This window comes from Neomonachus schauinslandi, chromosome 1 (assembly GCF_002201575.2).
Source record: "Neomonachus schauinslandi chromosome 1, ASM220157v2, whole genome shotgun sequence".
Lineage (NCBI taxonomy): Eukaryota > Metazoa > Chordata > Mammalia > Carnivora > Phocidae > Neomonachus > Neomonachus schauinslandi.
The window spans coordinates 58,394,599-58,411,740 of record NC_058403.1 but is presented as its reverse complement, the minus strand read 5'-3'; the positions used below and the strand labels follow the sequence as shown (position 1 = coordinate 58,411,740).

General features: G+C 39.4%; 1 protein-coding gene across 1 annotated transcript in view; it reads left to right on the top strand.

Moving 5' to 3' along the window:
* Positions 1-17,142, top strand: part of CCDC191 (coiled-coil domain containing 191) — an 82,501-nt gene that overhangs the window by 42,370 nt on the left and 22,989 nt on the right. The window contains exons 9-13 of the mRNA XM_044919722.1: positions 6,187-6,436; positions 9,962-10,419; positions 11,209-11,321; positions 13,721-13,803; positions 14,946-15,047. Of these exons, the coding sequence (XP_044775657.1) occupies positions 6,187-6,436; positions 9,962-10,419; positions 11,209-11,321; positions 13,721-13,803; positions 14,946-15,047 (1,006 nt within the window). The remainder of the gene's footprint in view (positions 1-6,186; positions 6,437-9,961; positions 10,420-11,208; positions 11,322-13,720; positions 13,804-14,945; positions 15,048-17,142) is intronic.

Sequence of the window (17,142 nt, the reverse complement as noted above, 5' to 3'; positions counted from 1 at the left end):
TCCGGGTTTCTGCCCTGGCAGCTGCCCTAAAGTCCTTTCCCCGCTGCTACCGGTCTGCGAGTCTGTGCCCCATCCCCAGCACGCGAGGCTGTCGCTCACCGGCAGTGTAGGGTCCCCACAGCCAGGCTCCCTCCTGCTGCCATTTATTCTCCGATATCTGCCCGCGGAATCACGGCTCCCCGCTTCGTACCTCGAAACCAACTGCCTGCGATATTCTGTTTGTAGAGATCCAGATCTTCTTACATCTCAGGCTGGTTTCGTGGGTGCTCAGAGTGGTCTGATAGATACCCAGCTCAATTCTGGGGACCAGTTGAAATAGGGTCCCCTACTCCTCCACCACCTTTCCTCCTATCCTAAGAGGGAGTTTTTTAATTTGGGGGAGAAACTGGTAAACCAGTACATAGGCAGCTTGTGGGAGAGCAGGCTGGGGTGAGCCCACATGCTAGCCTAGAGGTGGGGAAGCTGAATTGAAAATAGACTGTCAGGTATTCCCATATCCCCACTCCTCGTTTTAGCATTGTTTTGGGCAATCACTGATGGAGTGGAGCCCCTCTGTGAATCATGTTCGGTGCCCTTCCCTCCATGCTCACCTGGGTATCCAGGCGAGACACTAGAAACTGCATGGCATCCGAAGCTGGTAAAGCTCCTCATAGGTCTGTCAGACAGGCAGGGGGCCCACACTTGCACTGCCTGCCTCGCTTTAAAACTCTTTCAGACAGAATTGTTGTTAGCTTCCACTCTTTCCCTGGGGGCTGCCTGGTGCATTATTGAATGCATTAGCTTATCCATCCCTGTTCCTGTTCATCCCAAATACAGCTGTCCGCCCTGCTACTGTTTTCGCGTTCTGCATCAGTTTTCGGCACTCAGTCAAATCACGAGTGTGTGGGTTATTTATTTATCATTTCTCGTTTCCTTTTAAAAACTTCAAGACACTTTTTAGATATCTGGTGGTCTTGTCCTAAGATAGTGTTATCTTCCATGATAATTTGTTCTATATATTCAGGGGTGTGGGGGGGGGGTGTGTGTCTGTGTGTTTTAAATTAGATCTTTAAAAAAAAAATCCTGTAGGACAGGCAATGTAGGTTTCGTTTTTTGTTTTTTAGGTTGATACCATTTTTAGGAGGAAACTGAGGCTTAGAAACTTCCAGGTGCTTATCTAGTGTCCCTTGTCTAGTTAGTATTCTTCTGACTTACGGGTTCTAGAACATGCACTGATCACTAAGCATCATTTGAGGTGTTGATTCTAAACAGCACAGTTCATATTTCAATTTCTATTTAAACCTTTATATTTTATATTCTTACGTGTGAGTTAGTAGAAAATACATATTGGTCTCTGCCCCTGGTTTCTGGAACAGAGCTCCTAAAACCCTTATAATTTCCTAAATGATAAGAGTACTAGGAACATCTCTTGTTCTAATATCTTTGACCTCTGCTCCTGACACAGAACTCCTGAAACCCTTGTAATTTCCTGAGTGATAGGAGTGTCTTTTGTTCTAATGAGATAGCTCTGGGTTGGCTCCTGGATGGCTCTTGGATGAGGGTTGGTCACCAGAAAGACCAAGCCATGATCAGAAACTTGGAATTTTTGGCCTTGCCCCCCATTCTCTTGAAAAAGGAAAAAGGCTGAAATGGAGTTAACATCAGTCATAGCTACATGATGAAGCCTCCATAAAATCCCAAAAGTACAGGGTTCAAGGAACTTCCAGGCAGGTGAACACATCCACATTGACACCCCAAGTACATGGGGACAGAAGTTCTTGTGCTCAGGATCCTCCCATACCTCACTTTATGCACAAGGGGCAAGCTGAGCTGGCAAGTAGGAGAAATTCGAATCCCTGGCCTTCTCTGCACTATGTCTGTGGCAGGCCCACGAAAGGCGGAGCTCCTGAGCCACTCTTCAGTGGGGAGGCGATCAGATTAGCCTAGGGAGTTGCCTCAGGGTGAATTCATGGAATATGTTACCTGGTCAAGGATTATTTATATTTAGAAAGAACAACAGAGCGAGGCTACCCAAGGAGTATTGCCGTAGTGGTGGACCGTGAGGAGAACAGGGGTGTATCCGCCAGGCCAGTGGCCCTCCTCAAGATCTCTTCGGATTCCTCTGGGGTGCGCTCCGGTGGGTGGGGAAAGCTTAGGGTCTTCTCAGGTCTTTTCTGAACATGTGTCCTGTCCCGGGCAAGCAGGTTACTTTCTAAATCTTTCATTGCCATGGCGTTTGTTATATCTCCTCTTTCATTTCTGGTTTTGCTGGAGCCCTCCTTTTCTCTCCTTTTTGAGGAGTCTGCCTAAAGCTTTATCAATTTTGTTGATCTTTTCACTGATCTGTTCTTTTTTTGGTTTTGTTTTGTTTCTATTGGTTTATTTCTGCTCTAATGTTATCTCCTTCCTTCTGCTGGTTTTGGGGTTCTTTCTTTTTTTCCTTTAGGTATAAGGTTAGGTTGTTGGAGATTTTTCTTGCTTCTTGAAGTAGGCCTGTATTACTCTAAACTTCCCTCTTTTTTTAAAGTTTTTATTTAAGGGGCGCCTGGGTGGCTCAGTCGTTAAGCGGCTGCTTTCGGCTCAGGTCATGATCCCAGGGTCCTGGGATCGAGCCCCGCATTGGGCTCCCTGCTCCACGGGAGGCCTGCTTCTCCCTCTCCCACTCCCCCTGCTTGTGTTCCCTCTCTCGTTGCGTCTCTCTCTGTCAAATAAGTAAATAAAATCTTAAAAAAATAATAAAGTTTTTATTTAAATTCTAGTTAACACGCAGTGTAATATTAGTTTGAGGTGAATAATATAGTAACTCAATACTTCCTTACAACACAAAGTGCTTATCACAACAGGTGCACTCCTTAATCCCAATTACCTATTTAAGCCATCCCCCCACCAACCTCCCTTCTGGTAACCATCAGTAAACTAGCAAAGAGGGAAAAAAGAGAGAGAGGGAAAGGATTTTCATCTGTATCCTTCATCATGTTCTTTAATAAACAGGTAAACATAAATGTTTCCCTGAGTTCTGTGAGCTACTGTAGCAAATTATCAAACCCAAGGACGGGGTGGTTGGAACCTCTAATCTATAGCCAATTGATCAGAAGCACAGGTGATAGATAACCTGGGTTTGTGACTGGCATCTGAAGCTGGGGAGTAGGAGGAGAGGGGAGAGTCTTATGGGACTGAGCCCTTAACCTGTGGGATCTGACACTGTCTTTGGGGTAGATAGTATCAGAACTGAGTTGAATTCTTGGATACCATGCTGCATGTCCAAGAGTTAGTTGCTTGTTGGTGTGGGGAAGAACCTTCAACACATTTGGTGACCGTAGTGCCAGAAGTGAGGTGTTCTCTGAAAGGGTAAAGGAGACACACAGGAGACAAAGACAGTGGGGAAGAACCAGATTTTTCCCTGCAGAGGAAGGAAAATGAAGTTTTTCCATTATATTTGGTCTTTAGGGACAGCCTTTCTGTGCATGCAGTTACATAACTGTGATGATCAATTTATATACTCTTGCCAGAAATTCCCAGATTTCAGCTTGGAAGCATCTTGGGACAGGGTGTTTTCCATAAGGGAACTCTGTCCTTCATTGTAGGATTATCTGGGAACTGTGTCTGAAACCATTCTTTTGGTTAGCATACCTAAGTATTGTATCAGATTGAGGTTTTAAGAAGTTTGAGTATTTTTCTTTCAGAAATATTTATGTTTTTAGTGTCATCTTTTAAAAAGTATGGAAACTAGCTTATTTGGAATATTATCACTCTGCCGAAGTGAACTGCAGAGGAACAGGAGTAAAACCAGCCTGTGTCTGGATCCCTAGCTTCTGCATTTCTGCTCTTCCATCTCAACGCACAAATGTGGATATCTCCAATACATTGTGAAATCCCCTATACAACCACTATAGAGTGGGCTCTAGGTACTATGGTCAACATGCAACTTTTACCCGTTTTCTTACTGTTTAGTCTTTTTGTTATAGTTGCAGAAATATTTTTCTCTTTGCCTTTTTATAGCGTCCAAATAATCTCTTCCATGACAGTCGAAACCCTAGTGCTGCTTTTGGCTGTTTATGCTCTAAAAACATGAAATTAACACATCAGATAAATTTCACACTCCCCCTTCCTGAGCAGATTGATGTAAATTGAATTTCACATTAATCAGACAGAGCAGTATACATCTTCTGTCCAGTGGGAATTTATGATTTTCACTTACTTAAGAAAAGTGCTAGATGCTTTTTATTTGTTTCACTATTTAAACATTGATATTTTTGGAGCTTTTTTCTTACCTGCGTTGCTACCTGATTTGTTATCCTTATCTCCTCTAAAGTTTGTGTTTTGAGGTTATTCAGTCCCATATTAATTTATTTCCATCAAATTAAATTCCATGTATAAATATTTATATTACCACTTATATTGTACTTTTATTACAAAAACTTCAGTTGATCGAGTATTAATTATCATTAATACAGTAGAGGGAAGCAATTAAATACAATGAAATACACTGTTGGCAGAGTTGTTGTTAGTGTTTATCCTGAATTTCACTATTTCAGTTGACTCTACTCCCACTGATTGGTTGTTTCATCCAACTCCTCTGACATAGGTTAAATTCTGTGACTTTAGAGTAGTCTTTTTCAAACTAAGGGTTTTAACCCATTAATGGGTCCTGAAATCAGGCTCCAGATGAGCTGTATTTTTCAAAGAAATGGAATGGAACAGAAAATCCAGAATGCACCTCTGGTAGTAAGGATAGATATTGTTTGGTGAAACTTACGTTTCAATTATATGTACTTTTGTTTCATACACATTTTCACACTTAAACTTGTATATTGTGTCACAGTGTAACATTTTTCTTACTGTAGGTGCCAGTCAAAAAAGATTTAAGTCACTTAAGCATTTAAGAACTCTAGAAATGTTCTCCTGATGCATTGACTTAAGAATTTTATGATTTTTTTTTTATATATAACCCCAAAGAGTCCATGAGGAGAGTTAAGCATTAAGGGATGTTTAACAGAAATGGGTATACAAATAGTATTATAGAGAACTTATTTGAGTCACCTTTACAAAATAAAATCAAGTAGATGTCTATACAGTAGATTTTAAACCTCAAAACTGACCCCTGATGCAATATAATAAGTTCCAAACTCTACACCTTACTTCTTCAGAGACAATAATCATCCACTTATAGATAGCACTCAGAGACCTCCACAAAAATGTCTCCTAATGGTGATCCCCTTTGGGAAGGGAATGAAGCAGGCGGTTCCCAGCTCCACTCGGTGATGTCCCCTAACATCATGAAGTTTCCAGGAATCAAAAGGAGCTCTTCCTTACGAAGAGAATGAACCAGATCCTCTACTGGACTGTGAGGGTGTGAATGAGTTCCATGAGAGCAAGTGCCTTGTCTTTGACACGTCTTTCATATGTTTCCAGTGTTCAGCAAGTCGCCTCACAAAGCAGTGCTTCATTCATTCAGTTTAAGGGTTTGATAAATGAATCCTTCTCTTTAGAGATCCTATCCCTGATCAAGTCCTTCTTTCATAAGAGCCACGCTCATGGTTTCATATTGACTTTTCCTAAGTCTTACTAAGTCGTTATTGACAGTTCACTTGTTATATCTTGTTCCATTCCCTTTCTCCCAAACCTCTGTGTTCCTTAGATTTGCAAGCATGGCTGAAATCTCCCTCACGCATTCATCCTTTTAAAAGTAGCTATTTATATGCCTATTTCTTAAAGATTTGTTATTTATTTATTTGAGAGAGAGCACATGAGAGGGGGGAGGGTCAAAGGGAGAAGCAGACTCCCTGCCGAGCAGGGAGCCCGATGTGGGACTCGATCCTGGGACTCCAGGATCATGACCTGAGCCGAAGGCAGTCGCTTAACCAACTGAGCCACCCAGGCGCCCTATATGCCTATTTCTTTTGCTCCTTCCCCTCCAAAAACTCTCAGAAACTATTTTGTGGTAATTTAAAAAATGTAATATGCCTCTGTGACATGATAGAACTCTTTCTTCTGAGGTAATCTCTTAAGGTGCCAACGGCCTCTACAAGCAGACCTTTTGCACCCGGGAATTTGATAAAGCGATTCCATTTAGCTTAAATAGAAGGATATGCTGGATCGAAGATGGAACATTTCTGGGACTCCTTTAGACTTGTGTTTCATTTATATTATCAACAAACGAGCTGTAAATGGCTTCTTCTTTTTAACGGGAAATACTTTGTTGCTTAGAAAACAACACCTGGCCACTGAGTATAACCGGAAACAAGTCCTCCGACACCACTTTACCGAATGGCAGCGTTGGCACCGTGCAGAGATTGTGAAGAGGGAGCTGGCTCTAACAAAGGAGGAAACTAGGAAGAAAATGAATGAGCTGCTGGAGGCGGCATCGCTAGGGAAACTCAGCACAAATGGGTCATCAGGCATCAGTCTACTTGAGGAGGCAGCAGCTATGGTGGATCCGCCTATAAGAAATGGAGAGGTACACTGTTTTTCCTTTGCTCGGGCTTCTGCTTATTAAACAGTGGCGTTTGAGCTCCACACGTGGGTACAGCCTGGGTTATATTAGCCACTGTCAGATTGCCTTGCCTGGACTATCTAGAGGATGAGAGCTGTGTACAGTGCACAAAGGTTACCTTTCAGTCAGTGTTTATTTTCTTGAATCAAATCTGCATTTTATATATCACACATAAACTTCAGTATACTTGAGACTTGGTAGGGACATAATATAGAGATGGGAATTTAAAACAACTAAGTGAAAGACTCCTTCAGGAACAGTTATATAAAGCATTGTTTATAACTCTTGAACTCCTCTTACTTGATCATCAGACATTTCCTATCTAAATGAGCTTGATATATATATATATATATACATATATATCAATCACACATACATATAGATATACATTCATACACACATACATACATACATATGTGTGGGGAATTTTTAAGTTTTTATTTTTCTAATAAGAAAAATCATGTGTTAATTATGGTAATTTGATAGGAGAAAATGACAGGAAAAAGCACAGTAGCCTCTAATTCCGTCATCTGGAGATAACCACAAGTAACATGTTGAATAGCCATATAGTCTTTTCTCTATTTAGGCATATGCAAATTTTTCTCTGTAATATTTTATTTAGCTTTTAAATTTTCTTCAGTCAAGTTATTGAGGATATCTACTTTTTCATAATACATAATACAGAGAAAGTAAGGCCGTTTTTTTTTTTAATAATAATATAACTGTTCTGTTTTTCTAAAAAAAATTTGCAATTTCACAATATAACATGAGAATATTCTATGTTACTAAATCTGCTGCAACATTAGTGCCCAACTGACAGTAAACCACAGATCAGACCTGCAGAATCAGCATTTCTGGTTGTGGGGCACCTGTATTATTTTTTTTTTTTAAGTTTCACAGGTGAACCTGATGAATACCCTGTGATTAAGGACTGCTGTTCTGTGCCATCATTTTGTAATGGCTCTCAGATATTCAATCATGAGCCCTAAGCTAGAATCTGTTTACATTTTTCTGTATTGCTGGACATTTAAGTTGTTTCCAGTTTGTCACTATTGCAAACAGTGCTTCAGTAATCATCCTTGTAACAAAATCTTTGCACACATACACTTTTACTTAAATGCTTTACTTAGAATAAATACCTAAAAATAGAATGCAAATTGCCTTTCTGGAAAGGTTGTGCCAAAGAAATGCCTGTTTTCCTGCCTGGTTAACACATTTTTCATTGTTGCTAAATTGATAGGAAAATATTTTCATCTTATTGCTTCGGCATTTGCATTTTTTTTATTACTAGTGAGGTTAAACATTTTTTATAATGTCCATTTACATATATATGTATGTGAAAATGGATATAGATAGATATTTAGTGACTTGTCTATTCCTGCCCTTATACATTTTTCTACTTGATTATATATCTTTTTCTTATTTATCGAAGCTCTTTATATTTTTAAGACTATTGGTGTTTTATTACTATATATTTTGCAAATTTTTTTTCATTTTTTCATTTGTCTTTTTGGGTAATTTTTGGTGTTTTGGTACTATACAGAGTTAAGTTTTTATAAAGTGAATCCTATCAGTTTTTGCTTTCATAATTGCACTTGTCATATTTGAAAAGTCCTTTGGAGAAGATCCTCTACCCCCTCACCTTCATCCTAGACCCCTCCACGTAATGCTATTAGGTACTTAACTCAGACATGTAAAATTAAATTGGGCACCAGAGGGGCCCCAGTCTTGCTTTTTACCCTGATTACTGCCAGCAGGTAGACTAGTTTTAATTTAAGCCTAGCCTCTCAGCAAAGGGGTATCATGAGGATCCTTAGGGGGACTGATGTCCTCTAGGCAATTTATCTGCCTTTATGTCAGTTAGGTAGTTTTGTTTCCATTAAGACAGCAGAGTATTCTATCTTAAGAAATAGCTGTCTGAACCTTTTACTTTACAAAGTTAACACTGTTATTATCTGTAAATTTTTAAAAAGTCAACAAAGTATTTTTTACTTGCATAAAACAGAAAAATTACTATGTGTATATAGTGTGTATATTACACACACAATGTATATATATGTGTGTGTGTATATATATATGACTCAAGAAATAAAAACCTTTAAATCTCTGAAGTTAACTCTGAAAAGAATTTTATAAAGAAAGGATGTTATAAAAAATAGAGCAAGTGAAAATAAAAGGATGTAATGGACTCTCTAGGTTATTAGATAAATCCTAATTTTTTCCAGAGTGTAGAGTATAACATGAACAAATAAAATATGATATCTTTAGTTAGATGCCCACTAATTATACAGTCATAGGGACTCAAGTACCACAAATGCATATTATACCTTGAAAATTTTCAAATAGATAGCTAATAGATGACTTTTCGCTAATTATGCCAGACTGTTCAGTCCTGTTCTAGTAAGTACAATCTGCACCATTAAGCTTTGTTTCATTCTCTTATTTTCACCTTGAAAAGTTACCATGATCCAAAAGAAATCTTTTTGCTATACTCAAGGCTTTTACAGTCTTGCTGGGTTAATAATGTACCATTATCACAAAATTTAAAAGGGCCTAAAACATATACCCTGCTTGATGCTAAATTACTTAAGCAGGTGTTCTCGTGAATAAATGTCCATTGACATTTCTGAAATAGAAGGTTATTTTTTAGTCTTTAGCATGTCATATATCACATTTTTTACTTCAGCTGAATCTATAGGAAATATTTCCATCATCATGAAAAATATTTTTGAGTACCTTAGAGTGAGAAGCTTCTAAGATACAAATACTTCATAGTATTTTTCTTCTTGTACCACTGCAGATGGCAGAATCAAAAGCGGTTAGACCTTAGGCCATAGAATCAAACCATTCTAAAAGAGACATTTTAAGTATGCATTATTTTGGCCAGGAAAAGTTTTCCCGATTAAGAATTCTGTTTCCTCCCCCTCTATATAGAACTTAAAATTGAGTATGATACCTCAGTCTATTAAATGAGATCCATTACATGATAAAGCTTTGAAAACTATTAAGCCATATGCTAAAATATAATATTATTGGTAATATTCTTATGTAATGCAGTTATTTGCCCAGTAATCCTGGGCTTACAGATATTTCCCACAGGTAGTCTGGCAATAGTCTGGAGACTGTAAACTTTAATCCAGGCTTTGATCCTGAGAATGAATGAATTAATTAATTAAAGAGTGAATACATAATTACATACATACATACCTTGTGATTAATTTATTAGTGGCAAGAAAGGCATTGAGAGAACAGAGCTGTTATTGATTTGTAAAGGTATTTGTTAGTTTCGAACATTCTTGAGGGAGAATATATTCTTCACTACAAAATTCAGAGTTAATTCATGCAGATTAAAATTCCTGTAGTATGTACCTGGAGTAATCCGGCCTCATTCACAAACCAACTATCCAAATCAGACATTTCTAAGAGCACGGTTTTCTTATTGCACAGTCCTTTAAACAGCTGAGCTGTAACATACTCCTTCTCTCTCAGGTGACTGCCGGGCCGCCTCTGTGGGAAAAGCCTCCCTCAGAGAGCCGTGATTGCATGCCCAGCCCCCACCTAGGAAGACCAACAAAGAGCGACTTGCAGGTTCCCCTCCAGCATGTCCCTCTGAACACATCCGACAATAAGCAGCACACGACCAGGGATGTCAAGCCCTCCCAACAGCCTAGAAGCAGCAAGAAGCTCAGAACCACCAGCCAGAAAACAGAATCCATTTGCATGGGTCATTTCCACAACCGCCATGTCTTCCAGCAACAGTTGATTGAAAAGCAAAAGAAGAAACTTCAGGAACAGCAGAAAACAATTCTGGAGCTGAAGCAAAGCCAGCGGCTGGCAGAGGCTCGGTGGGCCGCAGAGCGGGCTGCAGCAGTCACAGATGCCCAGAGCTGCCTGCTATCAAATCCCAGAGGAAAAGAACCCAAGAGAACGTGCCACGTGCTTCCAAAGTATGTCCATTATATCAGAACATGCTTTGGACTCATGATTTGGGTTTTTTCACCTTGTGGTAGAGAGGCCCCTGAACCTCTTTTGCCCAGCTTCCAGACTCCATGATCTCTCCCTTTCTTTTATTGTATACTTTCAAAACAAAGAAGCCCCCCTACATTGTGATTGGTCCGTGACAGGTACTAACAGTATTTGAGGCAACCAGATACCTGTGAATTATACAGTTAGCATTTGTGTTGTGCTGCCTTTGTCTGAGGAGCTCTGTTACTATACCAGTAAAAGAGAACAATGCTTACATGCTCTACCTCAATTTCTGGGTTTCTGATTATATTTAGTTCTGAGAAGCCGGATTGTACAATGTCAGGTACAAATGGAGCAGCCTCTGGGCTGGCTAATTACCTAGCTTAAATCTGTAGTTGTTTTGGATAAAAGTAAACATTTTTGAGGCTAGAATAAGAGTCCAAATTTCTCAGAAGCCACTTACGATGCTTTCAGATGTGTTTGAGACATAATACATGTGATAAGGATAAGAAGTGGGTGATAGATACCCATTGATCTGAAGCACTGGTATGGGAGTCAGAGTACCTGACTCACTGCAGACTCCGGCCAGTCACCCAGCCTTTCCGTGCCTCGTTAACACCAGTATATTGAGTGGGTTTAATACATAGTTATCTTAGTAAAGATTAATTAAAATGTGTGAAATGCTTTGAGTTTCTCAGGTTCAAGAGCTTTGAACAGAGCTGGTTGTTGGTCTGAATTCTTTTCCTTTTTTTTTTTTTTTTAACCCCCAGTTCGCCTGTTGCTTTCCCTGAGACTGATGGTAGAGGAAGTGACTCCCCAAATTCTCTCCCTGGACCCAGAAGGAACCCAAGGCAGCTGATGGCATCCCACCCCATACTGAAAGGCAGGGCAGTCTTGGTGGTGGTCTGGTGGTGGTTACCTTCCTTTCTGAAATAGAATATGCTAGGACTGAATCCGGGAAACTCAGGTTTTGAGACTTGGCAGAACCTGGTCAAAGATGGCTGGACATGTGAGGAGTGCAATGCACCAGAGAGTTCCATGCATTTTTTCCTGCTCCTTCTGCCAAACTTTTTGGCCTTCCCAAAGAATACCAAAAAAAAAAAAAAAAAAAAGGCTGAAAGGTATATCATTTTGGATTGGTTTGGATTATGAAAAAAAATGGGACAGTTACACAAATGAGAAAACTCTTGAGTAGCTGCTAAGGACAAACATTGATAAAGATCACCTATCATACTTTGTTAACCTTAAATTATTGATCCATTTATAGCAAGCCACATCATTTTATGAGTTGTACCTTGATGATAGGCTTTTAGTAATGAAATCTACAAACCAGACATTTTAATTTAATAACATTTTTGATGCATGTGGAAATCATTATTTAGGGGCACCTGGGTGACTCAGTCATTAAGCGTCTGCCTTCGGCTCAGGTCATGATCCCAGGGTTCTGGGATCGAGCCCTGAATCAGGCTCCCTGCTTGGCGGGAAGCCTGGTTCTCCCCCTCCCACTCCCCTGCTTGTGTTCCCTCTCTGTCTGTCTGTGTCTGTCAAATAAATAAATAAAATCTTCGAGGAAAAAAAAAAATCACTATTTAAACCAAACAGTACTATGAGAAGAAAAGCATTCGCCACCTAGTGAATCTACTAATTGTTTTTACTGTATACGTAGTCATGCACTGTGCATATATTTGTGTATGGAGGTAGGCACGTTGGCAATTATATTGTGGTTGTAAGTCTGATTTTTCACCTTTGGCAAAATTGCTGCCCTTAGAAGAAGTGATGTCATCTGAAGCACGTTATGCCCAAAGTCGATTCCTAATGAAGAAATTAGCAGTCTTTGCGTCGACTCTCTGCCAGGACAGCAGTTTATGCCATCTTTGCCTACCACTGAGGATGATCAGGAAATGCCCAGTTCAGTGTGGTTAATTTTTTTTAATTATTGTTTGATCAAGGAGTTACCATATTTTAGAACTCCAGGCTACTTTTCAAGTGGTCTTTAACGATTAGAAAAGACAGGGAACGCGCTTATTACTGGAGACTCTGCCTCTCAGGGCTCTCACTTTATTTATTTATTTTGTTTAAAGATTTTATTTATTTATTTGACAGAGTTAGCGAGAGCAGGAACACAAGCAGGGGGAGTGGGAGAGGGAGAAGCAGGCTTCCCGCCGAGCAGGGAGCCCGATGCGGGGCTCAATCCCAGGACCCTGGGATCATGACCTGAGCCGAAGGCAGACGCTTAACGACTGAGCCAGGGCTCTCACTTTAATCCTTTAGTCTATTTCTGCCTCTTCCAAGACAGCTCACTGCCGCCATCTGTGGCACCCCCTCTCTTCTTTTTTCAGTAATGCAAACACTTAATATCTGTAAGAAATAGCCTGGTGAGTTTTTTGTTTATTAGTTCTTGAAACTTGGACTTAAATTTTCTTCTCTATAACATGGCACAAGGAAGCAAAAGTAATTATTGGCTGACTTAGGTGAGCAGAACTTGATACTCCTCCCACCCATTTCCCTCTTCCTGTAAAAGCCCCGACTGATGACAGAGTCGTATTTTCAGACCATCTTGCACATTTGCTTCTTTTGGATCGATATTTAATAGACTGTCAAGAACAGGAGTCTGACACTTGAATTCATTCAGATGCCAGTTCTCCAAATGCCTAGTACAATTCCATTTCCTGCCCATCTGGATATCTATCCAGGCCTTAAAACTAGATTTTAATGTATTCATCGTGACCCTAAACTTTAGTTTGTTGTTGTTGTTGTTGTTGTTACATACACAGACATACGTATAATGACTTAGGAAAAACAGACTCAATGGGATTTGAAGACTGACTGTATTGTCAAAGTATTTGTTAGATGTAATTAAAGTTTCCTCCATTCATTAAAGAATTATCAAATTAAAATTCTGGTTTCTGGGTTTCAGTAACAAAAGTATCATCGAGGCACATTATCTTATTTAAACCAGTAAACAGTTATTCTAATAGAAAAGTAAAAACAATTTGCCAATTGTTTATCATTGCTGAGGATAGGATTGTAGGTCTTTAACCTGTAGGGGCTATATAAATAACATATATATACTTATATATTTAAAAATACAACTACAACTTATATTTTTAAAATATAAATTTTATATTTATATATTTATAAACAAATGTTTCTGAAATTGTAAACACTCAACTTGCAAGAAAACCCTAACAATAACACAAAATTTTGCTATAAAATGTGGAGACATTTCTCTTGCTGTGTTCCTTATATTTTTTATATTGGAACTCTGTTACTATTTTCTAGCCATGGAAGAGAGAGCAGTTCAGCGAGCTGAACGTAGGAGGATCTTGGCAGAGAGGAAGAAGAAACAAGAAGAGGAGAAATTGGTAAATCAAGAATGAAATCTGAGGCAAGAAAAAGGATTTATATAGGTCTTTATTAAAAGAAATGAAGCCTAGGGCGCCTGGGTGGCTCAGTTGGTTAAGCGACTGCCTTCAGCTCAGGTCATGATCCTGGAGTCCTGGGATCGAGTCCCACATCAGGCTCCCTGCTCAGCAGGGAGTCTGCTTCTCCCTCTGACCCTCCCCCCTCTCATGCTCACTCTATCTCATTCTCTCTCTCAAATAAATAAATAAAATCTTTAAAAAATAAAAAAAGAAATAAATGAAGCCTAGGGGTTCATGGGTGGTTCAGTCGGTTAAGCATCCAACTCTTGATTTTGGCTCAGGTCATGATCTCAGGGTCATGAGATCGCGAGCCCCGCATCAGGCTCCACGCTGGGCATGGAGCCTGCTTAAGATTTTCTCTCTCTCTCTCTCTCCCCCCCCCCCCCCCCACTCAGCCTCTCCACCTCCCCTCTAAAAAAAAAAAGCCTAGCTTAAGTGTCTTGAGACAATCGAGCTAGATCAACTTCAGAAATAGCTTTTTATCCACTGGCCTGAACTCTGTGGAAATTTTAGGAAAAGAAAGGGAGAAAACAGTAACACCATTAGTATAGCAAGACGGAAATGTTAAAAAGTTGATGGGAGCCAGCAATGAGGAAGATTTACACATTTAGATTTAGATGTCCAACCTGGTAAGTTGCAAAGGTGAGTAGTTCTTGCACAGTTTTGACCTAGACTATCAAAAACAAATTTTATATCTACTAAGAAAAAATAAACAGTTCCAACAGTTTGGGGGTTTTTTGTGTGTGAAACGAAAGAAAAAATTTTTCCTACGCTATGTGGAGTTTGGACTTAGTATTTCACAGGTAAAAATAACTAAAAAGGAATCATTATTTGATGAAAAATTAATGTTCCTTTCTTGCTCAGTATCACCTTCCCAAGTAGAAGAGGATTCTTTCGGAGAAGCTTAAGTTACACAACTGACCACCTGTTGGTTGGATTTTCTACTTTTATCAGGAAGTATGGGCTTCTTTCAGAGACAGGACAGGCACTCTTGGTAGATACTTGACTTTCCTCAACGTAAAAAATCTTACTTCCATACAAACATAGTGTTCTTATTTTTTACTGACTTTCATCTTGACCAGGCCCAGTTAAAGGCCCAAGAGGAGGAGCGTCAGAAGAGGGAAGCAGAAGAAAAGGAGGCTCAGCTTAAGAAAAAACGAGAAGAGAAGAGACTGCAGAAAATGGTTCGTAGAGTCTGTTTGGTCGGTCACCTGCTTAAAGCCTATTGTGTGCAGTACGGTGGCCCTGTGTACCTTCTCCGTTCCCGAACTTCCCTCCAGAGCACTCTTCTCGCACCTCCACCCTTTCACCCACCTTAGTGAAAACCTGCGCATTCTTCAGATCATAGCTCAAACCCAGATGAGCCTTTCTTGCCTTGTACACTCTCTTCTTCACCCAAGGTTAGGTTATGTTCCCCTTTGTGGATTCTGAAATATATTTCCTTCAAAGCATTACCAGGGCTTATAATTATGCATATGTTTTGTGGTTGTCTTATTGATTTCAGCATCTCCAACTAAACTGGAATCTCCTTGAGAATAAAGGGAGCAGTCTGGTGTTGCTCACTGTTGTATTGGTGAGCAGTGTCCCTGACATATAATAGGAACTCAGCAAGCGTGTTGAATGAGTGAGTAAGTGAATGAACAAATAAAGTAACAAATGGAAGAAAAGAACACCCAAGAGATAAGAGATAAAACTCTTACTTTCAAGATTATTACATTCTAGTTAGAAAGATAAGGCCTAAATATGCACACCTGTCAGACAATATAATACAACATATGTTGTCTTGTGCCCCAAAGAACAAAGAAGGGGCACCTGGGTGGTTCAGTCAGTTAAGCGTCCAATTCTTGATCTCAGCTCAGGTCTTGATCTCAGGTCATGAGTTCAAACCCAGCTCCATGCTGGGCTCGGAGCCTACTTAAAAAAAAAAAAAAAAAAGACCAAAGGAGATCAAGAGAGCCATAGAAGGCAAGACCTATAAAGATGGAGGGGATAGTAGAGACATTTTCATAGAAAAGAGATTTGAATTGGAAATTGTATTAGGATTCTAGAGAAACAGAAGCAATAAGTTGTATGTGTAGGAAGAGATTTATTACAAGGAATTGGCTCATATGATAATAGAGGCTGAAAAGTCCCACAGTCTGCCATCTGCAAGCCCGGAGACCCAGGAAAGCCAGCAATGTAATTCCCGTCCTCATCTGAATGGATGCTATAAACTCTAGTTCAAGGGCAGGAGAAGACCGATGGCCCAGCTCAAGCAGGCAGGCAGAAAGGAAAAGGGGGCAGATTCTTCCTTCTGGTTTTGGGGTTTTTGGGGGGTTTTTTTGGTCCTAGTTAGCTCTCAAGGAATTGGATGATGGCCACCCACATTTGGGAGGGCAGTCCCACAGACTCCATGAATTCAAATGCTAATCTCCTCCCAAAACACATTCACAGATACACCCATAAATCCAGGCACCGTGTGGCACATTCAAGTTGGCACATAAAATTAACCATCACAAGTCTACCCCTTATCAACTTGGCACCAATACACATCTCCTTAAACCATACTTAATCTCCAAATAAAGACAAGATCATAATTCTGCTTAACATGATTCAACCATCCTGCATACAACCAAAAACGTACTAACCCCTTCCCCAGAAGAGCAGATAAAGTCCTTGAATGATGTTTACTATTCTCATTGATATTCCATAACTTAAATACTCTGATGTAAAATTAAAAATACTTAAACACAATGATACAAAGTCAATACATCTTATATTACTATTCATTATGGAACATTTGAGAACTACAAAAAAAATGGAAAAATAGGAGCTCAGCAGTAAGAGGTAACTAAATATCTTAGTATATTTACTTCTTTTTCTCTAAGCATCTCTTAATAGATTGAGAATTTGCAGGGGGGGAGGTGTATATAATTTTTAATCTGCTTTTTTTGCGTTTAAGAGTCTCTTGTCAGTATTTTCACTTACCATTCAGAATTCTTCAAAACCTTTTTATTTATATGTTGAAGGTAAATTTTTTTTTCAAGTTTTTATGTAAATTCCAGCTAACATACAGTGTAATAATTAATTTCAAGTGCAGAATTTAGTGATTCATCACTTATATACGGTACCTAGTGCTCATCACAAGTGCCTTCCTTAATACTCATCATTTTTTTAAAAATCAACTTTTTGTCTTGGTTTACTTAGGTTTATAAAGAAGTTGCAAAGATAGTACTGGGAGTTTTCGTATACCCATCACTCAGTTTCAGTTTCTCCTTAATATTATCACCTTACATTACC